We start from the raw sequence: 25933 nt of genomic DNA, 5'->3' as shown, positions 1-25933 counted from the left end.
AAGAAACACACACCAGGAAGGCATTTGGTTTTATGCTTTTATTTGAGTTCACTTTATGTTACTGTCACTTAACAGTATTTGTTCTTATCCAAGTTTTTGTAGGCTGAGTTGTATGGAGACTTTGCAAAGCACATGGCGGCCGTTCGATCGCAGTTGCAGATAAACTGAGAACAGGCATCACTATAAGCTGTTAGGAGACACAAGGAACAGCACCGTTAAAGGAGCTTAAAGGGGTATTCCCCCCAAGAGCTAAAAAAATAAAATGCTCCCAAACCTAGCTGGCCTTACTCACCAAGTCCCCCTGAGAATTTTGAGCCATCTCCCATCTTTCTAGCTGCTTCCGTTCCATAGTTATAAGTTTTTTAAAAAGCCAAACTCTATCCAACATGGCGCCGGCCAAAAAACTACATCTCCCATCATGCAATGCTTATGTTTAACTGGTACATGATGTAGCAGAGCTGATATGCACAAGGTTTGAGCGAGCGGCATAGCAGAGTTGAATAAGCGACATAGCAGAGTTGAGTAAGCGGCATAGCAGAGTTGAGTGAGCAATATAGCAAAGTTAAATGAGCGGCATAGCAGAGTTGAGTGAGCAGCATAGCAGAGTTGAATGAGCGATATAGCAGAGTTGAGTGAGCGGCATAGCAGAGTTGAGTGAGCGGCATAGCAGAGTTGAGTGAGCGGCATAGCAGAGTTGAGTGAGCGGCATAGTAGAGCTGAATGAACAGCATAGTAGAGCTGAATGAGTGATATGCTCATCAGGTCAGATGCGGGGGTGATGTCGGGTGCTGTGGGTGGCCACAGCTCATCAGGTCAGATGTGTGTGTGTGGGGGGCGGGTGTTGGGTGCCGTGGATGGACACCGCTCATCAGGTCAGATGCAGGGGGGGGGTGTCGGGTGCTGCGGGCACCACTCATCAGGTCAGATGCGGGCGGGGGGGTGTGTGTGTGCCGTGGGTGGCGACTGCTCATCAGTTCAGATTTGGGGGGGCTCGGTGCCGGTTGTCGCAGGTGACGACGCTCATCAGGTCAGATGCGGGGGGGGGGGGGGGGTTGCCACAGGCGGTGACCGCTCATCAGTTTAGATGCGGGGTGGGAGCCGAGGGCGCCCACCATCTGGTCAGATGCCACCAGGTGAGGGGGGACGGGTGCCAGCTGGCCACCAGATGAGCTGGGGGGGTTACTTTAAGAGAGGGAGACAGTGATCAGCAGCAGCAGCAGCCGTCACTGTGTCACTGTCCTCCCTCTCTTCAATGTGCTGGGTTAGAAATGTTCCTGCGCACATTGTAAAAATATATAGAGGGAGATTTGATGGGGAAATATTGATGAAACTGTCTCAGTTGCCCCTAGCAACCAATCAGATTCCTCCTTTCATTTTCCAAAGAGTCTGTTAGGAATGAAGGTGGAATCTGATTGGTTGCTAGGGGCAACTGAGCCAGTTTCACTTTACACCATGTTTGATAAATCTCTCCCATAGTTTTCCTTGGACTTTATTGTAGCATATTATATTTAAAATACAGACACATTTTAGACCTTATTTACATCTGTATTTTGCTTTTACTATACTGTGAGTAAGCAGAGTCTAAGGTCAGTTTCACATGTCCGTGGGGCTGTCCGGATGTTCATTCGTAGCTCTCTGCAATTGCACAAACTCATTCATCCATTCCTGGTGACACCTATAGACGTTTGAATGGGGCCATACAAAGGCACTGCAATTGTGGACAGAAATTATGGATGTGTGAACACACCCTTAAGGCCCTATTACATGTAGCCGATTTAGGCCAATTCGGACGATTAGAGACAATAGAGACAACGATCAGCCAATGAGAACGATCTAGACCTAAAATCATGAGCCACCGACCATGCATCACTACATGTTATAGCCATGCATGGCCGGCAACTTACAATTAAATAAACTTTAATTACCTGTCAATGCTCCCGGTCACCTCCTGCCCTCTGCTTACTTCATGGAACCGCAGCTGTAGCTTCAAAGTGTTCTCTGAGCTGACAGGCTGCTCAGCCAATCACTGGCCGCGGCAGTCCCGTCCAGTGATTGGCTGAGTGGCCGCTCTGAAGCTGCAGCCACCACACCGGGATATGTATACTAGGTTTAAATAAAGGCATGAATTGGGAATCCCCATACACATAAGGCATAAGGTGGATGTTGGTATGTGATCTGGTTTTCCATTGTCCTCTGCCATCATGGGGTAGTCAGGAGGCCCTTATCAAATTTGCATTGTCAGCAGATCTTGCTAGCTTTGGTGTAAATATTTTATCCATCTATTACTATTATCACTGTATTTATTATATAAAAAACATTACTTACATGTACAGGTGATACTTGTTCCTGAGCAGGTATAGTCATAACCTCTGGCGTATGGATCTATAGAGGTATAACAGCTGGGGTGGGTCTTGGCTTGTGAGTAGCAGTTGTCATGGACTTGGCAGCATCTGCAAATATAATATAAATACTTAATTCTTGGACTTTCTGTCATCTTGAATGTCACAGTATTATATTAAAGTGAATCTGTATCAGCCACCACCCACTCTAAACTGACGGTACTGTTTTCTAATCTTCACTGCGCCATGTTGGGTCCAAGGGTCTGCTCTTCTCCTGGGCCCACGTTTTATTGTTTTATTTATTTATTGAGTTGGGTTGTCAATGAGGTGGTGCCTAAAGCATCCATGCAGTGCCTCAAGGCCCCACTTCATTGACACCCCGCCTCGTATCGCCCCTGGAATAAAACTTGTAGGCATAATACTGACCCCACAAGAAAGGCAGACCCCCAGGACAAGACATGGAGTGGTGAAAGCTAGAAAATGGTTTGGGGTGGGTGGCGGTTGGAAAAGATTTGCTTTAAAGCGACTCTGTACCCACAATCTTACCTCCCAAACCATTTGTACCGTCGGATAGCTGCTTTTAATCCAAGATCTGTCCTGGGGTCCGTTTGGCAGGTGATGCAGTTATTGTCCTATAAAAATACTTTTAAATTTGAAGCCCATGCCAAACGGGAGTATCTGTGCCCCAATTTTGCACCACCCCCTCCGTCCCTCCTCCCCACCCTCTTCATCATTAGGAATGCCACTGGAACATTTTCTCCATGCTGAGTGTTGCACAGGTCCTTAACTATCCAGCCCATGTGCCGGGCTAAACAGGTGGGGAATAGAAGGCAATCTGCCTGGAGCATTCCTAATGATGAAGAGGGTGGGGAGGAGGGACAGAGAGGTTGTGCTAAGTTAGGGCACAGATACTCCCGTTTGGCACGGGCTTCAAGTTTAAAAGTAATTTTTTAGGACAATAACTGCATCACCTGCCAAACAGACCCCAGGACAGATCTTGGATTGAAAGCAGCTATCCGAAGTTACAAGTGGTTTGGGGGGGTCAGATTGTGGGCACAGGGTCGCTTTAAAGTAATGGATAATAGGTTAAAAAAAAACTACACTTGTTTTTCCACCGTCTTGTGATTCGAGACGTATAAAATGTTGTTGCCTGTGTCCGGCCAAGGAAAAAAAATAATGGACTGAGTAGTACCAGAACAAAGTATGTGGTGTTCTTCACAGAATAGTTTGTGAACACGTGGAAAAAAGATCTGGTGTTACATGGCTAGCTCACATAGTCTGCAAAAAAAAATTTCAAGCCACAGTATGGTTCCAATGTTCTAAAGCATTACCCCATCAATCTACTGAATACATTGATCAGGATGTTCCATTAGCTGCATAACTAATGTCTATTGATTAAAGAGAACCATCCACATGGACTTCATACTTACCTGTCCAGAGTATCTATGGGAGTCCCCTTTCCTCCAAGTCCACAATAACATCCATAGTTATTAAATTCTTTCAGGGGTGAACTGTTAGGAATGGCACATTTGATCAAACTATGGAAATTCCAGAGCGCCCGACTGGGTGGAGAGGCACAGGCGCAGGACACTGGGACAGAAACAGACTATGTTAGTAACACTAAGGCTGCATTCACACGTCCTATGAAATTGTCCGTGGTCGCGAACAATTTTAGATACCATTCAAATCGATTCATTTGATCCGTGCCGCAACCCCCACCGCGATCCGCACCGCGAAAAAAATAGGCCATGTCTTAGTGCGGCACGGATCCCCCAATAGAAGTGCAGCCCTCTCATACACACCGTCCGACAGCAGAGATGACAGGAACGCATTATCTGACAACTACTCGCCTATTCCCCCCAGTGCCGGCCAGCTTACACATGATTACCAGAAGTGGCGTGGTCCCTTGTTGCCTTCTTCTCCCGGTGCCAGCACGAACCAGCCTAGTCCGCGCCACTTCCGTTATACATGTGCCAGTTAGCTGGCAAGGGGTAGTAGGCAAGTAGTTGTCAGATTATGTGCAGGAGGGCGGCTGCACTTCTATTGTTGAATCCGTGCCGCGATCGTCCTCAGGACATAACCTATATTTTTGCGAGACACATCGTGTGACACATCGCGACACATATCGTGTGAACGAGGCCCAACAAAACTAGTCCTTGAGATTTTAAAAATACTATTGTTTCATGTGAACAGAGGAAAACTGACAGATGCAAAGCGAACGATTTTTATATTAAAAAAGACGGCCGTTTTTGCTGCGATTTAACTGACTGCAATGCATTGAAGTCAATGAGAAGACGGACGTCCAATGCACACAGTGTATTGAATAACTGACATTTTTGCCACGGGCGTCAAAATAATGAACATGGTCATTATTTTCGGGTGTCTTTTGCAAACAGCGGCGGTTTTTTATTAGTAGTTCACACGCAGTTTTTCTTTTGTCACCATTCTTTCTCCATTTTTACTATTAAATTCAATGACTTTTCAATTCAACCGCACCCAAAGTACTATTAGTATCCCCAAACTAGAATAATGTACCAACACCAGTCATTGCACTACGGGGAGGCCAGGCTGCTAAATGACGTCCGTTATTTTAGCCTCTAAATAATGGACGTAATTTCAAACGGAGCTGAAAAAATGTTGTGTGAACATAGCCAAATAAGGAATATTAGATATAAGCTCAAACAGGACTCTGATATCCCAGAAAGTAGCAAAGAGGGATTTAGGGAGGGCGAAGAACGCCCCCCTCAGTCTACTGCCTGTCCGGGAGCTGTATTTTGCCCAGTGTCATATCATTCTATGTCCTCAATGCCATGTTAGGGGTAATGTGTTTTCCACTCAACAAAAAACTGTATTTGTGGGTTATTCTGCAACCAAGTGGTCCACCCCCATTAGATTCTTTAGGCATGCCATGACATATGAGACCCCTGGAATTTTTGGAGATACTTGTAGAGACTCCTCATTTATATTCAATTTCCGCCATTCCTCTCTTCTCTGTCCCCAGTGCCGGACTGGCCCACCAGAGTACCTGAGGATCGTCCGGGGGGCCCCCAGCTTTAGAACCTGCAGTGCAAATCATCACTATATATCTGATCAGACAATCAGATAGTCAAGTCCCTTATGTTACAGTAAAATAAAGTGTAAAATAGTAATAATAATAATAATAATAATAATAATAATATAAATAAAATAAATCATTGTAATGTAAATAATAAAAAAGTACAACTATTTGGTATCTCCACTTGCATAAGAAAGTTGGCAATAAACTGATCACATGATATAACCCGCAGAAAAAAGGTAGAACAATGCCAATGTTGTCATTTTTATAAGGATATCGGCCAAAAGTCTCGGAAAAAAAAAGAATCTCAGAATCGCTTGGATAAGTCAAAGCATCACAGAGCTAATATTATATAAGACAGGTCAGATTTAAAAATGGTCTCTTGTCCATAAAGGGGTATTCATCTAAACAGTTCAAAAGAAAGCAATTCTGCCAATGGCAATGGGTTAACGGGGCAATGGGCTGCTGACATACTTGCGCTGCGAGATCCAGCTGCGAGTTTGTGTGCCTAGAGAGTGTACAGGGTAGGGATCCGCAGCGGATACGCCCAGTGTGTTTGTACCCTTAGGGAATTTGGAAAGTTTGGAATCAGTGCCTATAATATATCCATAAAGAAGACTCATCACACCTTCACCTTCAATCAGGTTCATATATTCTACCTCTGTTTTGTTTAGTATGTGTAAAAACTTTTTCTTTGTAGCAGAATATAATACTCTTAATAAATATATACTCCATAACCATGATTGTTCAGAATGCATGGAGAATATGACGTGTTGTATGCCCTTTAAAAAGCACAAGCTTACCTGCCAGGAGAACAGCAAGGAATCGGAGCATCATGGCGGTAGAGACTCGGTGCATGATTAGCCCTACCCCTATAAATAGTGAAACCCCGACCTTCACACTTCAGGGTCATCATGGTCTGACAACACCCTGCTGCCAAGTGCACATTTTCTCACTTCTGTTAGAAAACACTTCTGACCTTCATTTTTTTTTAGTTTTACCTGTATAATAATCAGTCTGCTGCGGTCACTGTATGGTATAGTTTAATGCTGTGTATTTATAAAGCACATTGTGGTGATAGGACCGGATTGGTATTGTCGTGACGTCAGTGCTTGTCCAGTTTACAGTCGATCGGACCGTGCCCGCTAATACCCACGGTCCCGGGCTACACTCCGGCCAGGATTCCATTCGTTCAAATGCAATGTATGTTTTGCATAAATCATGGCTGTTGTTGCAAATTGCCGTGATTTATGTAAAACATACGTTGTGTGAACATGGCCTAAAAGTGAGAGGTCATCCATGGTCAGGTGTATACATTATACAGAATACGTTATACAGGTGAGAGATCTTCCATAGTCAGATTATGCAGAATACAACATACAGGTGACAGATCATCCATGGTCAGATGTATGCAGAATACAGTATACAGGTGACAGGTCATCCATGGTCAGGTGTATGCAGAGTACAGTATACAGGTGACAGGTCATCCATGGTCAGGTGTATGCAGAGTACAGTATACAGGTGACAGGTCATCCATGGTCAGGTGTATGCAGAATACAGTATTCAGGTGAAAGATAATCACTGGTAAGGTGTATGCAGAGTACAGTATACAGGTGAGAGACCATCTGTGGTCAGGTGTATGCAGAATACAATATACAGGTGAGATCATTTCTGGTCAGGTGTATGCAGAGTACAGTATACAGGTGACAGGTCATCCATGGTCAGGTGTATGCAGAGTACAGTATACAGGTGACAGGTCATCCATGGTCAGGTGTATGCAGAATACAGTATACAGGTGAGAGACCATCTGTGGTCAGGTGTATGCAGAATACAGTATACAGGTGAGACCATTCCTGGTCAGACGCATGCAGTATACAGATTACAGGTGAGATCATCTGTTGTCAGGTGTATGCAGAATACAGTATACAGGTGAGACCATTCCTGGTCAGACATATGCAGTATACAGATTACAGGTGAGATCATCTGTGGTCAGGTGTATGCAGAATACAGTATACAGGTGAGATCATTTGTGGTCAGGTGTATGCAGAATACAGATCACGGGGGAGTAGTCGTAATAATACCATGGGATAATACAGGGCATCAGGCATCTGTTACATTGGGCATTAACTAGCTACAAGATGCAGCAAATGCATGGATGGGCGAACAAACAAGACTCTTTACAGCTACAATAGCAGGATTATGTTAGTTCATAAGACACAGCCAGTCAATGAGTGAACAGAGAAAGAAGTCTAAAAATCAAGTAAACAGAAGAAAATTAGGTCCTATGTCCAACATAAAATCTTACAGGAGCTTACGTCCTCTTGGTCCCTTCTATTTTTGTCTAGCAGATGGTAGTGTGATGGAGGGGTGGACCTAACTATATTGGCTTCACGTTTGAGAGACATTCTAGCTTGGCTATTAATTTCCAAGCCATGTTGTGTGACTTGCAAAGAAGCAACCACCAATAGGTGGCACAGGAGAGCTAGCTAGTTTCCTTCTGGAAGAGAGTTACTTTGCATATCCAATTTTCCATGATTCCCAGTGGAGCTGGAACATCTCTGCACTCCTCAAGGAGAAACATTACTCCTTCAGTCTATAGGCAGAGAGACATGTTTATGAGAAGGAGGGGAATCCAATTAATTGCATTGGGCGTGTATAGAGAAAAAAAAGTTTTTATATCACTTTCACAGTAGGCTGCGTTCACACTACATATATTTCAGTCAGTATTGCAACCAAAACCAGGAGTGGATTAAAAACACAGAAAGGATCTGTTCACACAATGTTGAAATTGAGTGGATGGCCGCCATATAACAGTAAATAACTGCCATTATTTCAATATTCAATAATCCACTCCTGGTTTTGGTTGCAATACTGACTGAAATATACTGACTGAAATATACATATACTGACTGAAATATACGTAGTGTGAACATAGCCTTAGGCTGGGTTCACACTACGTATATTTGAGGCTGTATTTTTGAGGCTGTATAGCAACCAAAACCAGGAGTGGATTGAAAACACAGAAAGGCTATGTTCACATAATGTTGTAATTGAGTGGATGGCCGTCATTTAATGGCAAATATTTGCTGTTATTTTAAAACAACGGCTGTTATATTGAAATTTCAACATTGTGTGAACAGAGCCTTTCTATGTTTTCAATCCACTCCTGGTTTTGGTTGCTATGAGGACCTAACTTGCGGACTAAATACTGCCTGAAATGTACGTAGTGTGAACATAGCCTAAGGGTGGGTTTACATTAAGGAATTGACATGTCACTTCTTTCGGCGAATGCGGAATCAGCCAGCCCATAGAATGGCGTCTATGGAGCCGGCGGAAACGCGCGTCTGTGAACGCGTACAGGCGGCGGAATTCTGTGGAATTTATCCACGAGAGTTCCTCAATGTGAACCCACCCTAACAAGGAGGAGAATATTGAGTTTTCTGTTATATTTTTGTGTAGTTTCTACAAAAGAAACATAGAAGACTGTTGTCAGAAAAATAGCACTGGGTCCATCTAGTCTGCCCTTATAGTATTTCTTTTTTTATTATCCTAGGATAGATATATGTTTAAAGCAACAGTAACACAGGTCAGTTTTATAGCCCAGCTGTAGTCAGTGGTAGCTTACTAGTGGACCTCAAACATGAGCTCATAGAAGGAGTAGCATGTTACCCAGGGGGTGCTCAGCTGAACCAACAAAGTCCATAAAAGATCCAGGAAGCACAAGAAGTGAAGTCAGCCGCAGCTCACGGACACAATGCTTTATAAGAACATAGACGAGAGCCACAAAAATCATCCGGCTCTCTGGGTGAGCTGCCGCTGACTTCACTTCTTGTTCTTCCTAGATATATGTTTATCCCAGGCAGGTTTACATTTTGTTATTGTAGATTTACCAACCACACCTGCTGAAAGTTTGTTCCAAGCATCTACTACTCTTTCTGCTTCAAAACGCTTTGAGAAAAAGCAGAATTCCCAGGGCAAACTCTAGACTCCTGAACACACAAACCTTACATCCAGCATGCATTACTGGGATGACAGAACCCTATGAACAGAAATAGCTATGCCTCATAGCAAACGTTTGATTGCCTACCCCCCCCCCCTTCCTTGACCGACCACTACGCCATCAACACACCCAGCTCTACGTAGGCTCTGTACTTCATATACATTACAGTGCAGTTATATTAAGTGCCTCACAGGGGACGTCTTCTCTCATCAGAGTTGTTTCCTTTTAATTTTCTTCTTCATCTGCCCTGGGCCATTTATGAGAACTTCTCTGAGCCACGAATTTACAAAATCTGTCAGACAGACATATTAGGCTCCTCACTCTGGCACCATCCTCATCTTTCTACAAACTGCATATCTGTATTGGCCCCTTTAAGCCCTCTTTCAGTAGCCCTGACTCTTTGTAGTATATGTGCGTGATGGTCCCTTGTTCAGTCTTTCATATAGATGGTCCCATGTGCATCTCCAAGAGTAGAGAGCCCCCCTCTGTGTAGTCCCTTTATAGTAGAAGTCAACCTCTATGCATCCCCTATATCAAGGGTAGGGAACCTCTGCTCTCCAGCTGTTGCAAAACTACAACTCCCATCATGTGTGGACAGTCAAAGCTAAAGCTGTAGTTTTGCAACAGCTGGAGAGTCAAGGTTCCCTATCCCTGCCCTATAGTGTATGGCCCCCTCTGTGTTGTCCCCTTTTAGATGACCCCTCTGTGTAGTCCATTATAGTTGATGTCCTCCCTCTGTACATGCCATATTGTATACACCCCCCCAGTGTAGCTCCCCTTATAGATGGCCCCTTTGTAGTTCCACTTATTGATGCCCCCTAGTCCCCTTCATAGATGCTCCCTCTGTGTAGTTCCCCTTTTAGATGGCTCCATCGTTGTCCCCCTCTGTGTAGTGCCCCTTATAAATGCCTCCTCTGTGTTGTCCTCCTTATGAATTGCCTCCTTATAGATGCCCCTTATAGATGACCCCTGTGTTGTCCCCCTTACAAATGGCCCCCTTGTGTTATCCATCCCCCATACTCACCAAGCTGCAGTGCTGCATTTCTCCAGTGTGTGTCTCAGAATGCTTCCCCCAGCCACTACAGTGATTAGCAGGGTGGGGAGCCTATGGCTCCTAGCTCTGTCAAGAACAGCGCTGCATCATTTAACTATGAGTGCTCCTTATGCACACTCACAGTTAAAGAGCCAGACGCAGCACCCGGGGCCCTTGCTCACCATGTGCTGCCGCCTGCCCTGCCGCCCCTCCCCCCCCCCCCCTTAAACAGCATGCTAGCCCCTGTTAGCAAGATACAGGCTCTATTCTTAGGCTCTGTTCTATTTTTGTCTATAGTTAGATCTGGTTAGAAATGGTATTACTGGAGAATCTAATCTGCAAACCAGCTGTTCTGAGTGGTGGTCTTTGCTTATGACCTCCTTGTTCGTTACTAATCCACAACATATGATTTAAATTAAATTTATAGAAAAGAAGAGTCGTCAGTTATTGAAAGATGCAGTAAATATACTGATAAACAAAAGGCAGAAGAAGGGCGGAGGTATACAAAATATGTGTCCAAAGCAAAGGGTACACAACATATGGTAGAATAAGCAAAAAGAGGGCCGTTAATATAGCAAATAAACATAAACATGTCAGGGAGGCTCACAGGTGTATAAACCGAGTGAGTAGTTGGTATATGATATGGTACATATGAGCAGGCTGTGGGTACTAAAATTGCAACGCCGAGAAGGAAAAGTCATGAAATGGAGGAAGAAACAGGGTTGTTAGACACGTTATTGATAGGGAAATGATGAAAAAACGTAAAGAAAATATTCAGTATTGAGTAAGAGTGACATGCACAAAAATGAAGGCATCGACACCTCTTGGCACGCTACCAGTGAGGTTATCAATGGTTGTAGGAGGAATGTTCTCGATCCGCTTTGTACATTTGCCTAATGACGTCCCAGATGTGCTCAATGGGAGACACCGCATGCCATAGTAGCATGTTTAAAGAGACTCTGTCAGCAGGTTTATGTAGTTCTACATAAGGGTAGCATAAACTAGTAACAGAGAAGCTGGACAGAATGATGTATCACTTACTTTGTTCTGTGCAGCTAATCCAGAGATATCCAACCTGAATAACATGGACAATAAGTAGTCCTCTCCATTATGTGCATGAGCTCAGTAGTCCTGGATATTTATTAGAAGCAGAAAACTCCACCCACCAGTTACTGATTGGCAGTTATCTATCCATGCTGTGTATAGGCAGTCAACTGTCAATCAGCAGCTGGAGGGGGGAGGAGGGATGTGACAAGAATCTTATTCTCCTGCATATTAGGGGAACGAATGAACAGAATGATGTAAGTAATACACTGATCTGTTCAGCATTTATATCACTAGTTTATGCTGCTCTCATTTAAGGCAACATAAACCTAGTAACAGATTCCCTTTAAGCCATGCACGCTCACAGTAACTTGAGGAAAGTATTGACTGGTGCCATTTTGAAAAATGGCTCCTGGGACACTTCAGAGTAACACCTTACCACTGGTTCCACCACCAAATTAATGTAGTGCTGAACTGTTAGCATACCTAGAATAATGACTAGCCGGGTTCGGTTAATGTACATTATGCCACCTTTCACTATCCCGGGTGTAGGACTGGTGTGATTTTCCCCTTCAAAACATTGAAATTGCAACACGAAGAAAGACAAGCCGTAAGGTTATGGTGCAGGACAAGGCGATCATTATGATCCCATAAGCTGATATCCTAAAACGACCTGGGCATTGATGCAACAATGACCCCAGGTCGTGAAAAGGTTAAGCTCAATCCACCATCCACCCAAAGAATTGACATATCAATTCTTTGGGCGGATGGCAGATTGAGCTTCAAAATATCATTGAGCCTATGGGACAGGTGGAACTTCAAGATGAGACTCCATTTGAAATTTCTGCCCAAATTCCGTATTGTGCACATACCCTGAACTAGCACAGCTGCGTCCAGACAGTGCAAATCACTACTTTATGTCTTTTCTTTCTGATACATCAATTTATTCTTACCAAATATTTCCACTTATCCCATATTAGCCATTCCCTCACTAGCCTTATAGGCCTCTTGTATATCAACACAAAAGACCTCACTAATGATTTACAGGCCTTTTGTTATACTGCTTCTTTAGGCCAATACACTGAGAATTATGTATACTACAAAGGTATTATATAGGTTATATTTATATTCCTGCAACATGTATATTTACTGTGTCTTTGGCATACCCGATAACATCTAATTTCTGTAAATTTAAACACATTCAGTTGTGTTTCCTCAATGCTGTTTTGCTTGTAGGAAATCCATTTTCTTTTGACTTATCCTATTGCTTCCAAGTGATATTTGACAAAAGTCTGAGAGGATCACAATGGCTGTGTTGTTATATAGACCTACTTCTGGTATCAATTTGGTTTTTCAGTGAAACCGTAGCAATGGCTTATCCACAGGATAGCCCATTAATAGCTGATTGGGAGGGTGCTGAGACCCTGAGAAGCCATGGCACTCGGATGTGAACCAGAAGCCTCGGCCCCATAGATAGTGTTGTGGCTGTTGGGTTACTACAGCATAGCTCTCATTGAAGTGAATAGGTGGTGCAGTAACCCAGCACAGCTAATGCACAATGTATGGGGAAGAGGTTTCTGGTTGACACCAATATACCTATCTGGCCCCATACCATCTATTGTCTGGTATTCCAGTCCCCAGATAAGCAGTTCATTGATTTGGACATCTAGCTGTTGATGATCAGTATTACTTCTCATTCTTCATCTTATTTTTGTTTAGGACCAACTTTGCTTTTATTGCATCCAATCCAACTGTATGGTTCACCTTTGCTAAAAGTAGATTCTAGCAGACACATAAAATCATATCCACCACTCTTAACTTTGCCCTTGTTGTAATAGTGCTGCCATACAGAATTCAACGTATTATCAAGCTTTCATTGTAAAATCCCTGTCTGCAGGCAGTAGACTGTACAATTCTTAAAGGACACTGGGACAATAGGGGCCTACGGATACATTTGACTTATATATTGGAAGCTTTAGCCATGTAAATGCCAATTGTATTCACTGAATAGGGTGTACATAGCCTATAGAGATGAGTGAACCTTGAGCATGCTAAGGTTCGTTCTGGAAATGAAGGATACAGCCACAGGCCATATGCCATATCCATGTTTTCCAGGACTTCCAGGGTGTAAAGAAGAATTCCGTCGAAAATCTTTATTAAAGTATTATATTGCCCCCCAAAAGTTATACAGATCACCAATATACACTTATTATGGGAAATAAAGTGCTTTTTTCCCTGCATTTACTACTGCATCAAGGCATCACTTCCTGGATAAAATAGTGATGTCACTTCCTGGATAACATGATGATGTCACGACCCGACTCCCAGAGCTGTGCGGGCTGTGGCTGCTGGAATGGATAATGGCAGAGGGACACTGAGGGACACAGGGCACTGGAGGGACACTGAGCATCCCCCTGCTATAATCCTCTCCAGCAGCCACAGCCTGCACAGCTCTGGGAGTCGGGTCGTGACATCACCATGTTATCCAGGAAGTAAGGCCATGATGCAGTAGTAAGTGCACTGAAAAAAGGCACTTTATAAGCATTTCCCGTAATACGTGTATATTGGTGATTTTTATAACTTTTGGGGGGCAATACAATACTTTAATAAAAAATTTCGCCAGACTTCTCCTTTAATCAAATGCCGAGAGTTACGGTTCAGACAAACCCAAGGGTGCTCGATGTTTACTCATCTCTAACGCTCCATCCTTTCCTTCTGGATATGTAAAAAACTCCAATTAAAGAGCTTCCTCTAGCTTATTGGACCTAAATGGACAGACAGACAGACAAACAAACTGAAAACCGACTGTACATGAAATCTTCAAAACCAATCAGGACGAAAAGAAAAAACAACAACACAGCAGGTAAAATTCATCATTTATTTTTTTTTGTAACTATCTTAAAAAAAAATTCCAGTTGCCGTAACAAATATTATTGCTTTGAACTTGCAATACAGCATTGTATTTTTCCTCTGTTCAGAATTAACTCTTCCTATACAATCACTATCTTTGCAGAAGGAGACAGTTACAAAACACCCAAAAATTTTCTTTTTTTGGAATGCAATGATTTTATTTCCTGCTTATAGCAACGTACCAACATTTTAAGTGTTTGGAGACACCTGAAATCACCAAGATTTTCTGCTCTTGCAAATACGGCCCTGGTGGATAAACCTCAAGACTCTGCCTAACTGACATGGCTCAATCAACGTACAGTAGATCGGCCGAACAATCAGTTCCGTGTTTTGTTATATCCTGCCATGTTCCTAATATCCTCTGCAATAATAAAATGTGCGGCAAAGAAAGAGTTAACTTGTACTGAGGATAATGCTGGGGTTCAGCGTTCTCCTGCGCTGAAAACACCTCAGCTTATTCCAGTGGACAGAACTTAGTTGTAGTAAAAAGTTTATAAAAAAAAAAACCTGTCAATCCTTCCAGGTTTTAGGAAAATATTGCTAAAGTATGGACCCAAATTGGCGAAGGAGAAGCCGGGACCAGAGAAGACCTGGAGGTGGCAGAACGATCAGTCTGCAATATTTACATATTTTACAGAGAAAAAAAAAATTCAACCCAGTTTTTGAGAAAATTAAAATAATTTCTGTTCTACAAATAGTTTCTCATTTAGCAAAATATACATTTGTCTTGTTCTTGTGCATTGTCCACTCCATGTCATAAAAGCCGAAATTTACATAAAAAATATTTTTTTTTTTAGTTAAAAATAAACAAAACACATTCCCCAGACAGCCGGACTTAAAATACCATCCCCTCCCTTCAGCATGTGGTACCAGAATTTCCCCTGCATCCCACCAGAACAAAACTATCTAAAGTCATGAGAAATGTTTTCCTGACATCTATCATGAAAACACAAAACTAAGAAGAGAAAAAAACAAGACAGACATGAAATAAGAAAGAGAGAGAGAGAGAAAAAAATAAAAATAAATAAAACGTCCTGGGGAGAAGGGAAAGTTATGCAGGAGGCACCAGTTACTCCGCTTGAACACAAGGTGGCGTGTGGCCGTCTGACAATCTCAGAGGAGAGGGACAGAGTCACGGACATGAATAGCTTCCAAACTGGAACCTGCAAACACAATATGACAATCCATTAGGAAAGCAGCAAAGTATGTCATAATAAAGGGATTATCTATCAGACATTAAAAGGGGTTGTCCGGATTGTTCTTTAAATTTAAAAAATTCAATAAATTCAGAATTAAAAAAAAAACAACAACAAACAAGATATACAGAAAACATCTTATACTTACCTCTCCGCACTCCCCCAGTGTCCCCTGCTGACTGCAGCACCTCCACTTCCTAAACAAACTCGTCTCGGGATTGACAGTTCAATCAGCCAATCACTGACTGAGACAGGGCAGCTCCAAGGCCAGTGATTGGCTAAGCGGGATGTCACTCCTGAGACGAGTTCTTCTAGGAAGTTGAGGTGCAGCAGTTAGCGGGGGATGCTGGGGGAGTGTGGAGAGATAAGTATATTTATTGTTTTCTATATGACAGCAGTAATGTATTAAAAATTGTTTAACTGTAGACAACCCCTTTAATTATCTAGACATTTATCTATCTTAAAGGGGTTATCCAGCGCTACAAAAATATGGCCACTTTCTTTCAAAGACAACACGACTCTTGTCTCCAGCTCAGGTGCGGTTTGCAATTAAGCTCCATTTACTTCAATGGAACTGAGCAGCAAAACCCCGCCCAAGCTGGAGACAAGAGTGGGGCTGTCTCTGGAAGAAAGTGGCCATGTTTTTGTAGCGCTGGATAACCCCTTTAAGAAAATAAGAAAGGAAATACTAAGAGAACAGACTAGATGGACCGGGTGGTCTTTTTCTGACGAAAATCATTCATGTTTCTATACCTGTAATGGTAGATTGGTTGGCTTTAGTTAGGTTAGGGGCAGTGCAAAGTGATGGCGTCACTAAGGTTAGCAACTGCTTGGATGACCCATACTACGTCATTCTGTTGTTTTTTTATATGAGACAAGTCCCTTAAAGGAAAACTCCAGACAGGCTCCTTTTTTCCAACATGCCAAGAAGAGGTTGGGTGAAAGCAATAACATCTACTAACCTCCCCAGCTTCAGCGCTGACACCTGCTGTCCACCGCTCCAGTCCTTGGGCACTTCATGGAGGTGAAAAGGGACCCGGGATGAGACAAGGCAGGCCCTCTCAACCATTCAGTGCCAGAAGCACGACACCCCCACAGCCGCTGAATGGCTGAGCGCACCTTCCATGTCACATCTCAGGTCCCATTTCACCACCACGAAGCAGCTGGGGACAGGAGTAGCGGACAGCAGGCGTCAGCGCCGGAGCCAGGAAGGTAAGTGCATGGTATTGTTTTTACCTCCATCCCTAGCCGGGCATATTGAAAAAAGTGTCCTACCTGGAGTTCTCCTTTAATGACCTTTCAGTAATTGTAGAGCACCCCCTTATCATATATATATATATATATATATATATACATACATATACACACACACATATATATATATATATATATATATATATATATATATATATACTGATCTATTACAGCCGACAGTTCCAATTGGTGTGGCCTTTCGTAAAAAAGTGCTTGTACTTAATTGAGAAACCAAGGTGGCAGCTTCCCTTTACGTGTGATACTAAACTGTTACAGTTGTTCGTGTTCATTTCACCAAATATGTCATCTACTAAAGTCTTAGAAAAGCATAAAGTCACAAAACGTCCTTTTCAAGGTCAGTGTGCTCTGCCTGGGGATCTCATACAGAATAACTGAGACATGGACAGTAGACCGAGGAGTTTTATCACTTCTAGATAAAAGGACATTCCCATCTCACCCAGACTATGCAACATGCGATAGGCGCAGGTCTCACCTCTATGTCTAAAACTGGGGACTCAAACGGAAATAACAATACAATACAGTACAGAGTTTGTACTATTCGCCCTCTTGACTACTATAACCATCGAGTATGACACAGAGACGGATTAACCCTTTAAAGCAGTAGCAGAACCTTGTCTATATGGCTACTATTACACATAGGGGGAGATTTATCAAACATGGTGTAAAGTGAATCTGGCTCAGTCGCCCCTAGCAACCAATCGGAATCCACTTTTCATTCCTCACAGACTCTTTGGAAAATGAAAGGTGGAATCTGATTGGTTGCTAGGGGCAACTGAGACAATTCTACTTTACACCAGTTTGATAAATCTCCCCCAAAGTTTTAAAACATGAACCAAAATGACGATAACAATAGCACCGGCCATCGCCTTTGCGTAATAGGAGTAGTGGCAGCAGACCGTCACTCTCTTATGGGCTACCGCGCCCCGCTACAGCTCTCCGCGCCCCCCCCCCCCCCCTCCATGTCTGTAATAGTACCCTGTGACTATAAAATACATCTACTAACCTCCACTGTGACCTGTGAATTCAGTGGTATCCATTAGTGAAAGCCGTGGCAATCAGGGGACCCTGAGGAAAGAAAGCCCTCATGAATAAGAGACAATACTGGTATACACTTGTACTGACAAGAACTTTCCAAAAATCACTCTAAATATAATGCGACTATTGCTGGCTTTACCAGGGCTTCCTTTGTTTATTTTTAGAGAGCGCTCATGAGCTCCGCCATGTTGTCTAAGCCCCACTGCTGTGACATAGTCCATACTTCAGCTTATATCTTCTACTATATCTACTAATCCTTTCTTACGAACTACTTACCCCAAGGCTGTGTCCAAAGCCAGTGCTTGGTGCTGGACTTGCTGCGCTGATGTAGCTGCTGACTGCCGATTCTTGATTGGCTGCTCCATATAGTTCTGCCATTGGCCCTGGGCTGCTAGTTCCCAGAAAACCCCCTGTGCGGGTTGGAGTGGAGCCTTGTTTACAAAGTAAAAAAGTAGATCTTACAGACAGCCCCCTACACTCTGTCCCCAGCTCTGTCCCCTCCACCTGAAATCTAGACAAACCCAGCAAGCAATCTAGACATGTGTTGTGCCCCCTGCCCACATCTCACCCCATTTGTAATGATGCTAAAAACTTTAAATTGTTGTCCATTAAAGGGGTACTTTTTTTTTCTAATCAACTGGTGTCAGAAAGTGCCAAAGATTTGTAATTTACTTCTATTAAAAAATCTCCAGTCTTCCAGTACTTATCAGCTGCTTTATGTTCTGCAGGAAGTGGTGTATTCTTTCCAGTCTGATACAGTGCTCTCTGCTTCCACCTCTGTCCATGTCAAATCTAATCCCCATAGAAAACCTCTCCTACTCTCCAGACTGGAAAGAATATGCCACTTCCTGCAGCTGATAAGTACTGGAAAACATGAGATTTTTAATTAGAAGTAAATTACAAAACTTACTTAAAACTTACTTTCTGGCACGAGCTGATTTGAAAGATTTTTTTGTTGTTGCTGGAGTACCCCTTTAGGGTATGTTCACACGTACCGACTCGCAGTGGAAATCTCGCTGCGAGTTTTGCAGCATGATCCGCTACGAGTCAAGGTCCTGGCAGGCCCCTGTCAATACATACTCGCAGCGGTCTGAAAGACTGTAATGCAGCCGCCCCCTTAACCCCTTCTGCTGCCGTTTGGCTCCCCCGCTGTCTGTATATACATTACCTCTCTCCTTGCTGCACAGGGTCCCGGCATCCTGCTCTCCCATGCCGCCAATCAGTGGCTGCGGCTTGGCAACACACTGATTGGCTGGGCGGGAGAGCAGGACGCCGGGACCCTGTGCGGCAAGGAGAGAGGTAATGTATATACAGACAGTGGGGGAGCCGAGCGGCAGCAGAAGGGATTAAGGGGGCGGCTGCATTACATACTACTGCTGCGAGTATGTAGTACTGGGACCTGCTGGGACCTTGACTCGTAGCGGATCTCGCTGCAAAACTCGCAGCGAGATTTCTGATGCGAGTCGGTACGTGTGAACGTACCCCAAACCCTAAGCATAAATGCAAACTAAGACATATCATTTACAGTAGAGACTAAATATTTTCTATAACTGACCCGTCATTTTCTATAATGTAACTGTGTTCAATGCATTCATAAAAGACTGGTTACCTCTCACCACAGCTGCAGCTGCTGCCGCTACTGGCCCATATGCAGTCAATGGAATTGCTGAAAAACAAAAGATGGCTACACTTAGAATACACCTGCGAATATAGTTGGTAACGAAAGATCAGCAAAGCTAAAACCGACGTCAAGATGTACAATAAGTGTTTCTTCTTAAAGACATGCAAGATAGTATGATGCCATCAGAGGAATAAACACGGCTCTAGTCAGCAGACAGTCATGGAACATGCAGCACAATGCACAGACCTATACAATGGTGATTTCAGCTCTGGAAACAAACCTTTTCACAAAGAGCATAAAGGTCTCGTGTACTGGGGAGGGGGTGTTAATGTAACAGTTAAGTAGACTTATGTGGGGACAGCCTTCATGTTATGAAAATCAGCTACAAAAATAGAAAATTCAGTATTGGATGTGTTAGCAGACTTAAAACTTTTAGGCAAAATTCACACACTGTAACATGAATGATGTAAAATAGGTATAAAAGAAAACCTGCCATATTCTATTAAAGTCTATGGACAGTGCACACATTTTATTTAAAAAAAAAACTGCTGTAATTCCAACATTGGATTTATAGCCATTTTTTATACACTGGCTCACTCTAAGCAAATAAATAAAAAAGTCATGTCTCAGCCCCATTCCGGTGTATGAAAGCATACTAAGGAGCTGCTGGACACACAGACTGCACCAGGTTATGGCTATGTTCTCACATCAAACACAGCTGTCTTGTTAAATAGACGGACGCTAATAAAGATCACATTCTTTATTAGCGGCTGTCTATATAATAAGGTGGCCGCTTTCCCCCCGATATGTTCCCTAAGGGGGAACATAGCCTTAAAAGTATAGTCAAAGCTGAATTTCTAGTTTCAGTATACTTTTCTTATTTAAAGGGAACCTGTCACCAAAACAATGCTATGTATCTATCACCATCATGTTATAGAGCAGGAAGAGCTGAGCAGATTGATATATATCTTTGTGGTAAAAGATTCAGTATAACCTGTAACATGTTGATTAAAATCCCTGCTCATTCTGTGTAAGGAGTCCAGTGGGCGGTGTCACTCCATGGACAGGACTCTTTGGCATGGAATCATCAAAGATTTCAATCAATATACTAAATCTTTTCCCATAAAGATATATATCGATCCGCTCAGCTCCTCCTGCTCTATAACATGATGTCGACAGCTTAGGGAGCATTTTAATGGTGAAGGGTTCCCTTTAAACAATAGATTATATCTTTATTATCTAAATCTAGGTTCACACTGTATTTTTTTTGCTCTCTGTTTAACATATCTGTTTTATGGTAAAAAAAAAACCTGATGGTAAAAGTGGATGTACTGTAGTTGTAAGCCATCCTTCAGGATCCATTTTCCATTAAAAACAGATCGAAATGGATCCTTTTTTTAGCATACACAAAAATAAGGCTGGCCGCGTTTTCCTGCACGTTAAAAGTAAACATTTGAAAACGAATCCATAAAACAGACAGCAAAATCGCAATGTGAACCCAGCCTACGGCCTTATAGCAGGGATGGAGAAACTTCGGCCCTCCAGCTGCTGCAAAACTACAATTCCCATCATGCCTGGACAGCCGAAGCTAAAGCTCTGGCTGTCCAGGCATGATGGGAGTTGTAGTTTTAGTAATAAAGAACACACAGGAAGGAGTATAAAATTATTCTATTTTGCTAAATTGTAGCAGGAGACAACAGAGTGTATGTGCACATATCAGCTCCTGGAGGAGGAGGCACAGCAGATGCAGAGAAAGGTAACCACTCGCTGACACAAGGTCACAATGAGAAGGCCACAAGGTCACAATGTTCAATAAAGAAAAGAAAAAAAGAAGAAATGGAGGAAAATACCATTCCGCATGTCTCCCCACCTAAACAAGGAAGAGTACTATTGTGAGCACCTGTATGTTACATGGAACATCTAATAAAACGTCGTGGACAAAATGATGCCTTATCCTGCTAAAAGTAAGGTGCCAGATGCAGTCCACATTACCCACAGAGCAGGGCTGGCACCAGCTCACACTCTGCTTATGCTGTTCTCCTCAATGGTGAGGTTTAGGAAGTTAATGGGACTGACCTGTTAGTTCTGGGAGGACGGGGGTGCCCGGGAGAGGGGTTCTCTCTACTCGAAATTCTAAAACGAAACGTGAAACAGCTTAGGAATGGCTAGAAGCTCAGCCTACAGAGGTGACTGGCAATGAGTATGGAATAGTTGACCAAAAACCACCCAGTGCCAATGAAAATCAGTCAATATAAAATCATTGGTGACGCTCCCAGTCCTTGAATGGACATGTGAACTGACAAAAGCAGTGAAGCCGTAACACTAATCTGCCACCATTAGTCCACACAAGTCCTCAGCAGGGAAGCAACATGCACATTAAAGAAATGTAAAAACTAGATATGTATTAAAGGGGACATTTGATTTACCTGGGAACTGGTAAGTATACCCTGGTGCAATGCCTGTGTAGCTGCGACTGGCATAAGTAGCTGCTTGAAAACCAGGATATCCTAAAAAAATAAAAATTAACAAAGCAAACAATAAGAGATCCCTTTAGAAAGGATTATATGGGTATGTGCTTGATGGTGGAAACTAATGTATTACAGTGTAGAATGCTAGTTCTACTACTAGACACGGATGTGTCAAAAGTACATATAGTATATATGACCTCATGTAGCAGCTGCATATTCATTCTGTGGTTACCCCTTTAGGTTATTGCATACTGCATATCCTATACCAATCCGTCTGCCAGCTAGTCATAGTCCCAACAGCCTCCTGGCTACCTCAGTAGTGCTCTCTGTGCCGCTATCATTCTCTCAAAAAATATGGTCACATGGTCAAATATTTTAGTTGCACTACTGAATTTTTAGATTTTTAGGGTGAATTTGCACATATAATAGCCTAAAAATTAAGTTTGCTGTGGACCGAGCCACCCTAGTTTTCAGTTGTCAAATTGTAGTGAATGAAATGCATGGTTTTCACAACAGATAAATATTCATTTTATATATATATATATATATATATATATATATATATATATATATATTTATTTATTTTTTCCCTCCTAAAATGCAGTAACCACTGATGACCTGTAGAGGGAAGCAGTGTTGCCCAGCTAAACCATTCAATGTACTTGAATCGCCATCTACAATTACCTAGCATGCCAATTCCCAACATGAAGGCATCCATTCCATATGGCATGACTCGAGATCGTCCCCGTACAGAGCCTGTTGGTGACATCACCTCCTTCGGCTGTGCCTTCTTACATTCAACCTAAAAATAAAATTGGTAACATAGTTTTACAAATGGCACAAAATAGAAATGCAAGTCTGTGAATTTTCCCTTTCTGTGTAAAGTTTTTTTTTTCCTTGTAATATTTAACCATTATTTAAAGAAAAGCAGCTTCTTCTGCAACCTGGGTGTCACACAATATGGCTGCCACTGTAGAGTTGTCACCAATGTATGTAATGAACCCTAATTGTTGCGTGTCACCTACCTCACTATTAGAGATGAGCAAACCGGGTTCGAGATCGAGTCGATCCGAACCCGAACGATCGGCATTTGATTAGCTGGGGCTGCTGAACTTGGATAAAGCTCTATGGTTGTCTGGAAAACATGGATACAGCCAATGACTATATCCATGCTTTCCACATAGCCTTAGGGCTTTATCCAACTTCAGCAGCCACCGCTAATCAAATGCCGAAAGTTCGGGTTCGGATTGACTCAAGCATGCTCTAGGTTCGCTCATCTCTACTCACTATATAAACCTACCAAACAGATCTTAAAAGTTTGATGAATTCTCACTTACCATTTTATTGTTGATCTCATGGAAGTGAATCTCACAGACTTTTTCAACAATGTCTTCCCCTTCGAAGGTCACAAATCCGAATCCTGCAACCACAACCAGACATCAGACTGTTTAGCTTTCTTTAGGACTGGCAGATCTAAACTACAAGGAAAACCCAAGGTTGCACACTGAGGCTATGTTTACACAACGTAAATTTTTGTAAAAGTACGACTGTTGTTGCCGACTGCAACAACGGCCGTGATTAATACGAAAATATACGTAACCTTGCCGTGTATGGAATCCCGGACGGAGCGTATACATATAGTATACACTCCGGCTGGAATCTCTAGCGGCGCCGCAAACAACTGACATGTCAGTTTTCTGTGGCCGCTATTCATTGAATAGCGACCGCAGAAGACCCTGTCAGTGCACACTGTGGAGCGAGCGGCTCCACATCTAAATTTTTTGAGCAGAGAGCGACGGAAGAGGAGGCAGTGGAGAGCTCCGCCGCGGAATTCCGCCTATATTACTCAGTGTGAACATAACCTAAAGGTTTAGACTAGAAGAGCAATTCCACTTTTAGGCTATGTTCACAAACCGTTAAGCAATAATTAGCAAAACTATGTGAAGTGCTGCGGAATCTGTGTGCGCTATACAAATAAAAGCATTATTATAAATTACATAAAATAACAGCATTGTGTGAACAAAGCCTTAACTGCACAGGTAAAGTCTACAAATACAAAAGCTCCAAATCTTTTCCTTTACTGTGTCAATTTTCGTGGCAGCAAACTGGGTTATTTTTCTAGTCCTCCATTTCTTTACTTTCTCACTGCCCTCGCTTCACTCTTTAACATTCTGCAGCTTGTTTTTGTTGTTTTTTTTTACAAAAATACAAATAATACAGATAAAGGGAAATCAAGCCTATGGCTGTATCCATGTTTTTCAGACAGGCAACTTCTTTAGCCATCGGTAATCAAATGCCGACACTACCAGGTTAGGATGGTCTCGAATATATATTTCTGAGTACACTGGTGATGGGGAACAATTAGAGGAAATTCTGGGGAAAATTAAGTCGCCTATGTTAGCTGACAAAGTAAGGGAGGAACTACACAGAATCATCACTCTAGTTGAGTTGGAAGATGAACTTGAATCTATCACAGGTAAAACTCCACCAGGACCCTATGGTCAGCCCATTTCTCGAGTATTGTTTTGTCCAGTCTGCTGGTGATATTGAATGAATCCCGTGCAGGGGGGCTTTGCCGATGAGAGAAGCACATATAATTTTACTAAAAAAAGGAAAGATCTGGAAGTGATGGGATCCTAAAGTGAGTGACCATGGGATCTTTCATATGTTGTTGGGGTTGGGTCAGGCACGGAGAGGTCTATCCCTCTTACATAAAATCTTGAATATAAATGGCAGATATAGTGAACTCGACAAGAAGCGTAGTATGTGATAGAAGGACATTGGTGTCATAGGGGCTGAGAGCTGGAAGGCCATTTATGAAAACATTGACCGGTTGTCACTGAACGAGGTTCACAAACATAATTCAGAATCACACATAGGAGCTATTTACTCCACTTTAATCCTGAATAAAATAAAGGTCAGAACATCATCAAAATGCCCCAAATGTGGGAGGTATCAGGTGGATTTGCTACATATTATGTGGACATGTATTGCATTCCAGGAATTTTGGGATGGAGTATTCTCAGTGATTGGATTTAAGGTTCACCAAAATATCTCAGTTTTGGCCGAAAGTGGCCATTCTGGGGGACAGTGCCATAAAAACAAGTGCTTAGTGGTAAAAAGTTTATTTTGTGTGAAGAATTGGTTGGCACCCTCTGCATTCTTGATCGCGGTGTGGAAGAACATGGTCTCCCACATAAAGTATGAGTATGTTTGGCAAGAAAAACCGTCTATGTAAATTCCACCTGGTCTGGCATAAGTTGTTTTGTAGTTCTATGTAAGTTACTTGTTTATATATATGTTTTTCCTTATTTCCTTCTCAGTTGATCGGGTGTGTGTGGGTGGGTGGTTGGTTGAAGGGGGTATAGGGGAAGTCAATTGTACAAGATAAATTGTATGTATATTTATATGTATGATTGCATTATGTAATATGATGGTCATTTTGATATATTCATTGTTTATGTATAAGGTCTTTGTGTTTTGTATAAAGGAATAAAGACTAAAAAAAAAAATGATGGTACAATGGTTGAGCTTGGATGGGGAGACCATCAAGTCCAGCTGTTTTTGTCAGCTCCTCAGACACTGAAGTACAGGGCATATGTTAGACTGTTGGGCCATTCAGACTCCCAGTCCAAGTCATTGATGGGGACAAGTGATAAATTCCCAATGTGGAGATAAACCATTATAACAGCATCCAGCAGGAAACAATGTGAACGGCCAGATAAATGGTTGCAGACTGAAAATGAAGGACCACAAGGAAATTAACCCCTTTACTATCCTCCAATATTAGGCATTTACCCAATACAGCAGTATAAGAGTTTACATAGTATAAGTATTTAGATAGTATAAGGGGGTATAATTAAGGTTGCCACTAAATGGCTGTGTCTTAAAGGAATCTTATAGATGTGGAGAGATCTACGGTAATTGAACTGAAGTTCGGAGTTATACTTGACATTT

The 25933-nt window shown here is 42.5% G+C and overlaps 2 protein-coding genes across 11 annotated transcripts in view; both read right to left on the bottom strand.

The window, feature by feature from the left end:
- Positions 1-68: 68 nt before the first annotated feature.
- Positions 69-6231, bottom strand: LOC138786994 (phospholipase A2, minor isoenzyme-like). Its single transcript, XM_069964086.1, has 4 exons — positions 6198-6231; positions 3770-3929; positions 2326-2450; positions 69-187 (listed from the first exon to the last, which is right to left on the bottom strand). The coding sequence occupies exons 1-4, from the start codon at positions 6229-6231 to the stop codon at positions 69-71; spliced, it is 438 nt and encodes a 145-aa protein (XP_069820187.1).
- An 8104-nt stretch (positions 6232-14335) lies between these two features.
- MSI1 (musashi RNA binding protein 1) overlaps positions 14336-25933 on the bottom strand; it is a 52445-nt gene continuing 40847 nt past the window's right edge. For 4 of the 10 annotated variants that reach the window (XM_069964074.1, XM_069964075.1, XM_069964083.1 and 1 more), the window contains 8 exons: positions 23314-23396; positions 22661-22778; positions 21935-22015; positions 21585-21641; positions 19497-19553; positions 18164-18318; positions 17856-17917; positions 14336-15544 (listed from right to left, as the gene is read on the bottom strand). In XM_069964074.1, the coding sequence (XP_069820175.1) occupies positions 17876-17917; positions 18164-18318; positions 19497-19553; positions 21585-21641; positions 21935-22015; positions 22661-22778; positions 23314-23396 (593 nt within the window). In that variant the 3' untranslated portion in view covers positions 14336-15544; positions 17856-17875. The remainder of the gene's footprint in view (positions 15545-17855; positions 17918-18163; positions 18319-19496; positions 19554-21584; positions 21642-21934; positions 22016-22660; positions 22779-23313; positions 23397-25933) is intronic. The other 6 variants (XM_069964076.1, XM_069964077.1, XM_069964078.1 and 3 more) reach the window with 3 other exon arrangements.

The sequence above is a fragment of the Dendropsophus ebraccatus genome, chromosome 3, assembly GCF_027789765.1.
Source record: "Dendropsophus ebraccatus isolate aDenEbr1 chromosome 3, aDenEbr1.pat, whole genome shotgun sequence".
Classification (NCBI taxonomy): Eukaryota; Metazoa; Chordata; class Amphibia; order Anura; family Hylidae; genus Dendropsophus; species Dendropsophus ebraccatus.
The sequence above is the reverse complement of the archived record's forward strand: the minus strand, read 5'-3'. Positions and strand labels throughout refer to the sequence as shown.